Source organism: Colletes gigas, unplaced genomic scaffold (genome assembly GCF_013123115.1).
Source record: "Colletes gigas isolate AHSC1104 unplaced genomic scaffold, ASM1312311v1 Colletes_gigas_Sc00014, whole genome shotgun sequence".
NCBI lineage: Eukaryota > Metazoa > Arthropoda > Insecta > Hymenoptera > Colletidae > Colletes > Colletes gigas.
Window position 1 is genome coordinate 2,861,594 of NW_025106643.1, and position 14,302 is coordinate 2,875,895.

The following is a 14,302-nucleotide window of genomic DNA, read 5'->3' on the forward strand; positions in this document are numbered from 1 at the left end:
TGTAATATTGATTTTGATGGTTAATGCGATGGAGGAAGAACTGTTTCACGTGTCATTATAAACGCATGCATTGTCAGTGTCGGAAGTTTAGTATGCAAAACAAATCTGAATATACGGAAGTCACGATTTATTCACGTCGACGTTGTGACACTGAATTTCTCGTCCATCTTAAGTCTGCGTGATCTTCGTATGTACGCGCGCAGAACTTATTAATTAAAATGTGCTCCTGGCTATTGTAAAGGTAGTTTATTAAAGTAGGAATATGGTGACATTGAATTTAAATAAATATACTATGGGGAATTGGTTATAATTAATTGTGAAATATAAAATTTACATCGATCTGTCGACAGTTTATTATAAATGTTCAATTTATATTTTTGAAATATTTTTAAGGGTTCCTACATTCTTTGAGCATCGTTATTGTAGTTGTCTCCGTTCGGTTTCTAGGCGCAATTACCAAAAATCGGATCGGAAGGGGTTGGAATTGGAGGTCCCCGGTTGCGATCGACGTGTTGGACGGGGTCAGAAATCGTAATCGGACGGGCGCGTTGTCGCGCGGGGGCGCAACCCCAACGGCGTGTCACGTTGCGATAGCGAGTGGAAAGTGAACGACGCGGTACGTCGCGGCGCGACTCAGCAAGGCAGAAGAGACAGAGGAAACGAAACGAACGAGAAGCCAGAGGGGGTGGCGAGCGTCGGTGGCGCCTCCAAAGCACGGGTGGTGGGGGATCGTGGCAGCAGGGGGCGGACAGACGCGTCGCGGCGAACCCGTCTCTCCTCAGTCGACGTCAAGCCGTCGCGACGCGTGCGTATTCTCTTTCGCCGGTTTCGCGAACCTCATGAGACTCGCGTGTCCCTCGCAGCGTGACTCGTCGTCCGTGTTCGGCCACCTGTTCGCTCCAGAAAGTTGACCGGGAGCACCGCGAACAATCGGTACCCCCGGTCCCCCCGTGAATCGTTCCCGTTCCACCCGGGCGCGATCGCGATTTTTCATTCGGTTCGCGCGTGACAATATCGCCGCGGGAACAGCACGCCTCGTGACCGCGGTTCCAGTGAATATGTTCGTCATCGGCTAACTGAAACCAGTGCACGATCGGTGTATGTCTGTTACGAGGAAAGTCATCCGAGTGTGAGGAAGTCTGTGACCCTCGTGGTAACACGCCACTGAGGAAGTCTCTCGGTGATTATCAGTGCGAATACATCTTTGGATTATGACCGTTGGGTAGGTATTGAACCTCTAAACATATTACACGTTCCGAGAGTCCGGGAGGTTGAAGTCGTTCGTGTTTGGAGCGGTTTGTTGATCGTGAAGTGCGCGATGCCTCGGAGTGTTAGCGCACTATCGTTTATTCGAGGAGAACGGTCGGATTCTCACGTTCTAACACGTTCGTACGTATACACCAAGTGACAAATCGAAGCTGGAGCAATAACTTGGATTAACGTTTGGGTAAACAACGGTTTCGTTGACATTGGACCGGATAGGATATCCGAGGATCAGCTACGTTGACCGATCTTCGGTTAAGGATTCCTCGAGAGATCAATATTTCAACAGTTTTCGTTCGCCGGGTCGTGGAAGCGACTCGAAGATAATCTCGTGGAAATTTAAATTGATCATCGGGCAACGAACGTTCGAAGGTTCTCCTTACGTTACGATTACGGAGCCGGATCCGGAATATCTTCGGGCAGAGAGCCGTGTCGAGTTTGCCACGGCGTGTACGCGTTCCTCGAACAAACGGTTTCGGTTTGCAGAAATTAACGCGAACCGATGTCGAGTCGTTGAATAAACAATAGGGGAACGGGAACGTTCTCAGCGCCCGTAGCTACCCGAAGATGTCTAATGGCTGTGACCATTATATTACAATCCATTCGTGTAATACGCATTAATGACACGGGTCTGTAACGCATAATGATCGGCCGAGCAACTGTTTGCATTGACATCGACGTTGGCCTCCTCACCTTGACGTTGTTACGGGCTTTCGCAATTTAACCCGCCAATGTGCCGCGTCGTGTGTCACATGTGCGCCGTAGTTTTATTGCTCCAGCTTTTCGATATCAATTCGTGCAACGTTAATTATCGATCTCCCCCCCAACGTTTAATATCGACCAGCCGCGTCCGTAAACGACTCGAGCGACGCAGTTTAACGTATTGCGTGATGTTGGACCAGTTATCGGTATTATTAGATCGCGCTGGTACCGCTGATTCCGAACGTTCCTCACAGAGACGTCGTTGTTAAGGTTCGTCAATGTTTTGCTGTCGCGTCGAACTTCGTTGTCTCGTCCGTTTCGTGTCATTTCGCATACACGCATGTCGGTCTCGTTAGCCTTGTTCTTCTTGCGCCATATCGATCGCGCGATATCGTTCATGCAAGATTTATAGGAAACGATCGTCTTCGGACGTACAGGGTGTCCCGTTGGGAAACGGGTCACCTTAATATCCGGAGATATTTTAACTACGACGGTACGTTCTTCGCTCGAAGTTACGCGAATTATCTATTCGAAGGTTGTATTATACGAACATAACTTGTCCTTGTGGAACAACGCTCACCCCATCGAGACGTTCTTCTAGCGGTTTGAACTAATTCCGATCGTCAGAATTTCGTGTTCGCGTCTAATAATAGTATCCAAGTACGTCCCCGATGGATGACCTGTCGAAACGGAACAAAAAATAATTCATAAATTTAAAAATAACACGAGAGACACGTACAGTCGTAAACTTCTTTTCGAAACCTTGGAATAAATTATTTTTTCATTCATGTTCTTCTTTAATTGCCTCGTCACGACTGCGATCTTTGTCATCGGTATGTGCGAAATATCAGCTCCAAGTTGAACGATAAAACTGATGTATGCATGCAACATGTGTTCAGACCGTACGACGGTTATGTACACTTGTAAGTTCTCTTCTCGGTCGTCTTGGTCGAACGTTTTCGAGAATGTACAGCGTGCAAACAGTTTTTACGTAAATTGTATTCTACGGTCACCCGAAAGAACCGAAACGTTCGAATTCTATTTGTTGTTCTTATCTTCGACGACAGGGAAATATCTTTAAAAGAAATTATGAGATATTTGCGAATGTAGGAAGATTACAGAGTTTCATTTTTAACTTTTTTTTAAAAAAACTTAAGGAGGAAAATGAAAAATTTTATTTAATAATTAGAAATAGTTATCGTGGCTTATAATACTGTAGACCACACATATTCGATCGATAATAAATTATAACTTGAATGTCATAAATATTGACACTGTATACTTTCGAAACTCGTACGAGTTGGTGATTCCTTCTGGCCAGAGAAGTGATTTCTTTCTTCGTTATATCTCCACAGTTATTATTAATTAGTGTATTATTGCTTGCAATCCGTTGGTTCAAGGCCGAAACGCTAAACAGTAGATATTAATAAATACATTCGTCGTGAAATGTAAAATTCTCACTTTCTCCGATACGTATAGTAATTTAAACGATTATAAACGTCACCACGCGTTTTGATTTTTAAAAACAGACTATTTTTCAATTTTCGATATTTTTAGTATGAAACTTTTGTTCGATTCAAACTCTTCCTCGTGTATAATATTACATTTTCCAGCGAGTTTTTAAATAAAACTATAATGCAATAATGCAGTTCTACTTTGTGAAACGATTGTCTTCCACAAATCAACTATCCGTTCCAATATTATATGAGCTATTTAATATTCATGAGAAGATGACCCAGAAATTGTTCTATATTCGCGAAGGTCTAATTCAAATCGATTTAATGCATTCGATCGGAAATTGCAGAAACAGTGAATTATAAAAAATTACATAGATATTTTGTACTGGATATTTACTGATATGTGCAATTAAACATCCCATAGACCCCTAAATATAATAATTCCTATCTTATTTTATGTATTTCCTATATTTTTGCATATTAAATGAATATTGTAGTTTTTCGAGAATTGGAATTTCCTATAAATACAAGACATCCGCAGTTTAGATACTATACATACTAAATTTGGCTGTAGGTTTTCTATAAATTAGGGGAAAAATACACATTACATATACGTTAAAGAAGATTTCAGAATTTAAACAGATTTTCGAATTCGATTTGTTTTCACCTGTCTGTTTTGTGCTTCGTGTGAACGACTAATTAATCTCACTATACTCGTATATTACGTCTATAAAGTACCAAATAACGTTGCAGTTATGTTATAGCCTGGGCCACGCTATAGCGAGGTCGTAAACTCGAGTAGGTGTCAAAGTTTACACGTTCTAGCCCCCGAAACAAGCGAATTAACAGAAATTCGAGCAGATAAGGGCCTTAGGCCATAGTCAGGGCCGTACGAAGAAACGTTTTATCTAGTGTAGCCATTTTTAGAAAGCCATTTTTAGAGGTAACAGGTAAAGGTCTTTAATGTCTTAATTTACCTGCTTATAATATATGTACGTGGAAAATGAAAAAAGATAGTGCAGTGACGGACACAGAAAGACATAAATGCCGGCAGCAGTAGTCAATCCTAACCCTCAAGAGTTTAATTTACGACCTCGCTATATCGTGGCCCGAACTATACATCTTAGCATCCAGTTCATAACCCATAGATTCGAAATAAACACAAAGGTAGTGTCCAGATCCATTCACAATACATATAATATATGATTGACACGACATTTCACTGATCTAAAAGAAATGAATTCTAAAGATCACACGTAGAAGAAAATAAATCTAAGGGCGTTGAATTTTAACGGGATTCTAAAAATAAGTTCTATGCCAAATCGTGGGTAGTTTGCAATCGTCTAGAAACAATTTGTCGGGGTTTAAGAGAAATATAAACACTATTACAAACGATCGAGAGGAAAGATTTGTTGATTGGGGGTACGCGATGCGCATGGAACGAAGAAACTGGAACGGTATCACGCCTATGTGGTTGAATGAAGAGGCACTCGGTGTAAACGCGACTCCGTTCGTCTTTGTCCCAATCGGCACGTCCGTTGACGGGGCACGTGAGCCTCGTGCCAAAATCAGGGAACGAGAGAGACCCGAAGAAATCGGCATCGTGGAATCTATCGCGCGGCCAGGACGACGTAGTTCCCGGTTGTTCCCGATGGCGAGAAACGATACGGCAAAGTGGAACCGAATTGTCTTTCGCGGGAGCTTTTGACCGAGCACGGTTCGGGTGGCCCGGGGAGGCCAGAAAAGACGTGCTCTCGACGCCACCGGTCCTCGAAGACACGCCGTTTTTCCCTGCTTTACAGTGCCGGGCACGAACTCGACGAGGTTTCTGTATTAGTGAAACAGCGCGAGAAACAAGCGAACGGGCTGACTCTTGCAGCCCCATTTCCTATACCTCCTTTCTTTCCAGTCCCTTCGCGTGCGAGCTTTCCTTTCGAGTTCGCCCCGTGGCTCGTTATCGCGAAGCACCCGCTTCTAAGTCATCGAATGGCCGAAACGTGGTCTCGTGGTCTCGTTGTTTTCGTTGCACGCGTGCTGGCCGAACTTCACTCCCGCGGCTTGTCCCTAATTAGAGCATTTCACAGCGACCGAGCACTTTATTTAGACCAGGCTACGTCACCAAGGTCTCGTTTCATAATTCTTATCAGACGTCCGTTATTCGGTTGCCAATAACGATTGCGTCCTCCATCCAGAATCGACCCGTGGAAGCGAAACTGCACGGACTTTGTCTGTAGATTACGTTCGATCAACAATATAAATCCTTCGACGTCGTTTAAGGGGAGACTCTTGTCTAACCTTTTTAATTTTTCTCGCGAAGAATTTTAAATTCTGCTGTACTGGACTTTTAGGGGCGCGAAAAGAGACCCTTAAACTATATGAAAATATTTTTTATTACCTTCTATTAAATAGTAATAAAGTCTTTTATTTAACCATAGTCTTAAACTTAATCAACTGATTTTCATTGATATCTATTTTAAACAAAATTTTGTTTTCGGTATAAAACTGCTATTTAATAAAAGATAATAAAAAAATTCCAAGGTACAAGGGTTACGTCTCGTATTTGGTAAAAGATGGGGCAAGCAGGAAAGAGCTGAACGATAACGTCTATCTTTCTACGATTTTATTTTCCTCCGCGTAAAAATGTGCCGAGATACAATGTTTAAAAAAAATCAATATTTCGTCGGATATCTCGTACTCCAGATAAGTTGTACGTTCCGTGGAAGATATTTTACGTATTGACTGTAAATATGTACTCGCGATCAACAACAGCCGACCTCTCGAGAGCAGAAACTCTAATTGTCAACAAGATTCGCTCGGTTACTAACACTTTATCGCCGCGGCGAGTTCGTACGAGATATCTCGCGAAACATTGTACCTTCTCAGGAATCGATACCAGTAAAAATATACACCTTTCAACTTTCTCCTTTAGAGTTTTTCACTTATCAAATTCAAAATATAAACCAATTGGTTTTCTTTAAAAATAAAACTGGAAAGTTGTATTTATATTTTAAGAACGAACAATATTAAACGAAACGTATTTTGATAGCGAATGAAATACAGCGTTAATCATTGTATTCCGTCGAAGAAAATGCAAATGCATGCATATACGTGATGTTATTCAATTTTCATTTATTTATACTCGCGTCAATACACTTCGGTTCTGATAATAAGATCATCGTACAGTAAAGTAGCAAGGTTGAGATGTACAAAATCGTTCAAATTTGGCACTCATCCCAGGCTGTATCGAGACACTACATGAACCCAAATCGCAGTACTTATTATGCAATAAAATTTACGACGTTCTTAGTGTTAAATATATTTCTTCACGATCGGAAGAAATACGGGAAACGATGGTGTCGTTCTTATCAAAAAGTTACATTTCGTCGCTCTTAATTGCAATTTGATTGCAGCAATCTGAAATACATTACCGCGATGAATATGAGAAACGTATCTCATGAATAAGAATTTGTTTATTTCCCGAACCGAAGTATAACATTCAACACCGATACGACTAAATATAAACATTGTCGGCGATACGATTTAAATCTAGCGGAATCGTTTGGAAACAACATTTACGAACGAGGGGGATACAGATTGATATATAGATAATTTACATAATTTGTAGAGCGCGTAATCACTCGTTATGGAGTATCGACAGATTTGACTTTACAATGTGTTTAACAAACACACCGGCCATCAGTGTTTTTATCATTCATACTGCATATTTATCAAGGCGAATTTAGAAAGGAATATTCTGCAACGTGTAGATAGCTCGTGATATACGTGCCATTTTTTATGACGACGATTACACTCTCATTGAACCACAAGACATAATTGACATAAGAAAACAGGATTTATACAAACTAACTGTTTCGTACGCGAGACCGTACCTTATGTCGTCGAGAAGGATTTTCCTCTCGACAATTATGCAACACAAAGAATGTAATTATACTCTAATGATATGTCAGTGTCATCGTCATAGTAATACATAACACCTAGAAAAACGTGTTTCTCAATTTATAATTAATTCAAGGTTTTCACAGTGATACGTAAATCACGAGATTTTTAAACCTGAGCCACCACAGCTGGTAAAATATCTACGATTTTCGACCGATTTCTTTCGAATCAGAGCCAGGCTGTCCGGCGTCGTTTCCTCATTAGTGCAATATTTAACACATTTTTAACCCGGCCCAATTTATCATTTTCTGTTAATTTTAGTAATATTTTAGCGTGGCATTGGATTAAAAAAAACAAGGTTCGTTGAAATATTCCACGATAATTCAGCACTCGATGAATGCGCGAAGAAACGATCCGGGCGAAAAAGAACAAAAATATGCGACTGCGTCTAAAAAAAATTGCATTTGCATTTTTCATGATCGCGGTTTTATTTATGAAGAAAGCGATGCCACAGAAAAATGTGCATTCAACTTCTCTCTCTGCAATCCTTTTCACGATATAACTCGTCTCGATTGTGTGACACAGCCTTATACAACAGATTACAGCATATGCATTACTACCATAGATGTTAAAACCTTTCCTTTTCCATATTTTAAATTAAATTATTCTACGAATAATAAAAATAGTTTCGATCAATTCAAATTCGCAAAAGCTTATAACGGCCATCTTTTCGCGCGATTGGTTTCTGCTTGCACGTTCTATAAAATTCATTGCCACGGTTTTGGGTTAGGTTACGGTAATACTGTTCCGAGTTGTTTGTTACTGCAGGGAGACGGCGGTGTCGCGCAACAACGAAACAGCGTCGTCTTGCGGAAGTAATTCCAAATGTGCAAATACTCGTTCGAAGCGTGTATCGGTATCGGATAGACGCCCATTCTGAAACCACGTGCGCAAACAATCGAGCGTAGAAACGTTTCTTGAATGCTATGGATGAAAACTAGGAAGGCACGGCCTATTTCGAACGTTGAAAAACAGTCTCGCTTGTTACGCGACGAGTCTCCGTCCCGTTTATGTCAATATTAATTAAAATGTGCCTCCCCGACTCTTTCTCCATCGATTCTATTCGCGGCTGTGTGTATTTCCCGGTCCCTTTCCCCCCGTTTGAAGTCCCTTTCCCTACCGGCCGTCCTGCTCGTGGCACCGTTTTTTTTTCTCGTACGTGCCACGAAGGCATATGAAAACGCTTTTCCGCGCGCACGTGCCTGCCAGCCGTTCGACATACGCCCGATCGGAGCATTTACTCGCATACGTGGCCCCACGTTCGTCTCGAATTATGAATACGTTCGCCACTAGACGATGAAAAAGTTTTAGCGCCTCGGACGTACCTATTTCGATGCTGTTCTCGCTGTTAAATGGCAAATAATATACAGTTATCGTGGAATCTCTATCGCAAAGTCTAAATTAACTCTAAATTATAGTATTACGGAGAATCGTGAGAATCATTTGGAAAATCATGGATAATTTTTTGATCATAACGTGAATGGTCTCTGTCATGGTAGTGGATATAAAACAGGCGAACTCCGAGAAATCAAATATTTTCTGGCGATTTAACGCATGGGCGTAGGATCGGTGTGTTTCCACAGCGTGTCAATGTATCAATCGTTGGAAAACAAATTCGTGATGTAACGCAACGAATGGACTAGAAATCATCAATAAACGTGGAGTGTGTGCAGTAGAGAGAGAGATATATAGAGAGAGGAGGGAAACTAACGGGTGTAAGAAAGGTAGAGAGAAGTAGCCGTGATTCATAGCCGACGAAAGAACAGCGTGTAAAGTACGATAACGCACGTAGGTACGTCTGGCTCGGCTCCAAGGCGGGTCGCGATCAAATCGAAGGTTTACAAGAAACGCTGACCGGTCTATAATCAAACGCGTAACGCTGATATCCAATCGGTACCGCGGTTCGAATAAAAAAGATCGTTAAGGCGAGTCGTTAGGCTCGCGGTATGCAGATCCGTACGCAAGTCGTATCGGCTCCGCGGTAACATTATTTTGAGTTTCGCGCGGCCTCTATTTATACAGCGAAGGCGCACTTGAAAAAACAATGGCGCTATCTGAAAGCAAATTCTGAATACGAGCCAATAACGTGTATCGGCGCGGCGTGTGCGCGAGCGCAATTGCATCGATACTAAAATTGGTCGCAAATATCGGCATTGAGAAAACGCTTTGTATTGGCTGTTTTATTGGAACGACCTTTCGTGGATCACGTTTCGAAGAGTTCGCGACGATGGCAGAGTAATTGGGTATTCTTTCTCGCCGTGGAGAATCAGTAGAATCTACAGAATGGCCGACATTTTGCACTTTGGTCAGTTTTTTATTAACGACTCAATTTTTTTGATTACACGAAACATTCGAAATATTGAAGAATTGAAGACTTTCTAGAGGGACTCCATTTTTTACTTGTGATATATTTTTCACAAAACTCTCCATCGTTTGGTGCAAGTTCCATGCAAATTCAATAATAAATGAACGAATTATTTGAAGTATTTTTTTTATCGGATTAGTAACGAAAGAATTTTTCTTTGAAACTGTTTTTTTTTTATATTTGTTGACAACTAAATATCTTGACAAAATTAGGATCGCATTTTAGCGCGAGTATGTATACTATATTTAGTCAGAATTGTTTCTGTTGCAACATTGGCGGTTGGAAACACCCCGCGCAGCTGGTCAGAATTTCTCCACATTCGCGTTTATTACTATTTTTATTGTGATAATTTCGACGACCCACGTGCCTCCTTTAAAGTTAACCAAACACTTTTCGCTCGTAATATATTGTACCTGTGGGTCCAATCGACATTTGCGGCAATTACAATGCCAGGGCATTTTCAAAGGGTTACTAATTAAAAATTTAATTTCAATTTTTGTAAAGTGGTTCCACCAACCCCAAGCTACCGTAACGAGGATGTTTCGGTAGATGAATAACGTACCCGACAGAATAAAATGAAATTACAACAAAAGATTATTTTTGATACTTTATGATCCAAAGTGTGTCGTGCTTAGTCTCGTTTAAATGTTACTTCGCGAAAATGTTGTACGTTTTGCAAACCAGACAGTAGGAAACTATTGTTTCTTTAATTTTTATATTCTAGTTTAAACACTCCATTTAAGGCGGTACACACACACGTCTTTCTGTCTCATACTCCAATTAACCTATCAGTCATACGGATTTTCCTCGCGTCACGCAAATCGCGTGATATTCTTAGCCCCTAATACTCTCTCTCTCTCTATCACTCATCTTCTAACTCCCAGATACGTAGATATATCCAAAAATACTGTTCTCCTTGGGAGGGGGAGACCTTATGTAAATAGCCACTTTTTCAACAATTTTTTATAAAAAATATAATGCGTAGATTAACTTAGAGGTATCATTTATTAATATTATAATGTAACATGAATATTTTTTTAATACTTTAATTGTTAATAACACTTGAAAATGATCTGAAACGAAAAAATTAAAATGCATTCTTTAGTTTATGGAAAACCGCTCAGCATGACGGTCTTCTTTTATTAAAATTGCAAAAATGGCGAAGTTCTGAAAAAAGGACTTTTTTTCATGAATAATTGTTAATATCAATTTGAGCAAAAATTCATTTAAGGTTTCCCCCTTAACAAACTGGCGACTAGCAAAGTTCTACCAATGTCCAGCTATCTGTTCATTAGAGAAATAAATTCATTACGTTATTATTAGTCAGATTATTTTTAAATCGTAGTAAAATTCTATCTTTGCATAAATGATCCTCTCTTAAAATTTGTCTGTTAATACCCTCTAATGAACGCATTTGGATGGTGATTCGCTTAAACCGTTTCTGACAGTTCTGATAAGCCAGGCGTTCCTCCCTGTATGAATTAATCCCAACATGTGGTCGCGCCTGAGGTCAGAGTTCACTGAATTCCGCCTTACCGACCGGAGTCTTCCAGCAACCCGGAAGGAAACGGTAAAAAATGCTCGATGCAAAGGTTACTTCGCCGCTGCGTAATAGAAAGAAATCCCCCCGTTTATCATACCTTAACGGATTCAATCGGGCAGTTCTCTCGGGGTTCATTTTCATAATTACCAAAGCGAGTACCAGTCGAAAACTGGACCCTCGTAGCACGCGTCTCGCGATAACGTAAAGTTTTACGGTGCCTCGCGGAGGTCCTGTGTACATTTCTGACGTCGTAGGTTATCGCTAACTGGGGAAAAACACGGTTCAAACGTTGTTTAGGGCAACGCGGGAACCGACGCGTACCAGAAGGGCCGGAGACGACGGTTAGGGAGAAGACTGCAGAAAATTAGTTAATTAGTTTTCCCTGGCTCGATGAATGGGGGCGGTCCGTGTCTCGGCATGGATTTTAATGCGGTCATTTCCATACAGGGGTTACGGCGTTGTAAGCTAGCGTAATAGGACTCGCAATATAGTCGAAATGTAATCATCAATTTCGATGAGAACAATACATCGTTCGCCTCCAATTCCATGGCTTCGACGGGGCTCTTCGGTTGTACGTAATTCGATAGGAAAGTAGTTGCGAGGCTTCGATTTTCAGGAAACAGAAGGTAATCTATCAGTCGTTGGATCACTATTCTACAATTCTCCGTTTCTGGTGTACAATTAATTCGATAATATTTGATAAATAATGTTAGCTCGTTTATAAATTTTTAACTCGTGCACGTTATTTCACTGTTTCATCGTCCAGTCTGTTTGTTATATTTGTCCAGCTTCAAGTTCGATTATCGATATTTCTATATTTATAATTACTTGTATAATGGTCTTGAATATGCGTGAAACAGTTGCTAATAAAATAATAGATAATTAGGAAGGTCAAGACCGGTTGAGAATTTAAATAGAAATCTTATAAAAACCACCCCCAAATCGTTTACCTTGCCTCCACAACAGAATTCTGAATAGCAATTGTATAATTATCGAAATTAGGGCATTGCAACTTTTGAAAATTTTATTTTGTATGCACTTGTGCTTGACAATTCTTATTACGTATACTTAATCAAGACCGTATTGCGAAATGTAGAGGAATTTTTTTGTTCGATTCATAGTTGATATTCCGAGCCTACATCTATGCCAATGTCGCTCACTATGGTTGTATCTTATTCTGTCTTGACGTGATTCGTTCACGACCTTCGTCACGCGATAGAATTGTAGCTGCGATCGTCTCTGCCAATAATGACAATGCGTGTGAGTAGAGTCTAGATCAATTTAGCCAACAAGTCACCTCTGCACGATATTACTATTCGTCGCAAATTAACACGTGCTCTATTCGTTTTTACGCATTTAGAGACGCGTGCATTATAACATTTAATTGCATCGTGACGTTGCGATAATTCTTTGGAAAGTGTGAATTAAGATGATAACAGAGATATTGCAAAGATGAGGCACTGTCAAAAGCAGATATTTATAGTCTGATAGGTATTTTAATTTTTAGAGAGAGTAAGAAATTTGCAAATTTTTCATTAATACCATTTCAACAATTTCCATATAGTACCAATTACGTTTCATCCTGTGGTCCAAACTTGATTTCATTATCGTACCAAACGCGTTACGATTTATCGATCGCCGCTGGTGTTTCATATTACGTTTGATTAATACAGTAATTTCCCCCTCTTCCCCGTCCGCCCCCTCCGTCGCGTCGCGATCCTATTCGAAGCTACAAATTATAAGTTATAAATCGATGTAAAACTTATTAATTAATTTGGAGAACGTAGATTTCATTTAATATTCAAATACCAGGGACCGCGTTGGATGTTTCCCCCCCCCCTGTAATAATGTAATGTTCGTTTGTTCGATGTTCATGAAATATTTTGCAACCGTTTAAATCGAACGCGAATATTATTCGCGCGTCGTTATCCTTTATGACCTTTCGTCTGGTAAATTGTATTTCGGAAAGTTCGACCTGGTGCCGATATGAGGTACAATGGCGTTTCCGTGTTTTGAGCGAAATTTTACGTCGCTTCGGACGAACATGCAAATATGATCAGAATATAATAAAACTATCCGAATTTCTCGTCGAAACGAATCAAGTAAAGTTTTCACGATTAAAATATATTTTATCATTTATTACAAATTCAGGGGTACATTACTAATTACGCAAGTTTAACCCTTTGCACTCGAAAGGCGACTCCCATTCGCCGTTTAGTATTCTGCAGTAACTCAAGGTGTCAGTGTACCACCGGTGGTACACGTTAAACTTGACCTTCAAGCCACGTGTACCACCGGCGGTACACTCAGGCATATTTATTTAATGCGCTGAAAATATATGTTTACGACAAATTTAATTCTGTAAAAAAATATTTCTACTGAAAGATTGAGGCATTATACAAAATCCAGTATAGAACAAAGCACATAAGTTTGTTTAATTGTTATATTTACATTGATTTGGTTAAAAACGGTCCCAACCCTCAAGAGTTTAATTTACGACCTCTTCGTAAACAAACACGAACAAATAATTTAACCCAGTATTTGGAGAAAGTTCGAGCATACCGAGTTGCCGGTTGCTTAAAATAAAAGGGCTTTCGAGTGCAAAGGGTTAGCAGGGAAACAAGCAGGAACAAACTTATTGTTTAACCCAGTATTTTGAGAAAGTTCACCCCTTGGACAGTACATCGAGTTGCCAGTTACCTGCGATAAGAAAGCTTCCGAGTGTAAAGGTTACACTGGTACTTAGTATTCCTGTGAACAAACAGGAAGAAACTTATTATGCCGGTATTTTGAGGAAGTTGGGCGCGAGTGAAACGCGACACGAAAAGGATTTCGAGGAAAGGGGGGCGAAAAGAATGGAGACGCGGGAAGGGAAAGTGGAAGTTTCCAGCGCACATCGGGCACGCTCGAATCGCTGAAGGTGCTGAAAAATGAAGGGGCGTGTATCGCGGGTGGGAAACCCGGAGGGTGGGTGGGTTGCGGTGTGGCTGGGCGCAAATCCTGTCGCCCGATGTC

General features: G+C 40.7%; 1 protein-coding gene across 5 annotated transcripts in view; it reads left to right on the forward strand.

Annotated features, from left to right (window-relative positions):
- The first annotated feature begins 796 nt into the window (after positions 1–796).
- The window catches only part of LOC122399634 (CUGBP Elav-like family member 2), a 502,219-nt gene continuing 488,713 nt past the window's right edge, over positions 797–14,302 (forward strand). For all 5 annotated transcript variants that reach the window (XM_043400456.1, XM_043400458.1, XM_043400459.1 and 2 more), the window contains exon 1: positions 797–1,222. In XM_043400456.1, coding sequence (XP_043256391.1) covers positions 1,212–1,222 — 11 coding nt within the window. In that variant the 5' untranslated portion in view covers positions 797–1,211. The remainder of the gene's footprint in view (positions 1,223–14,302) is intronic.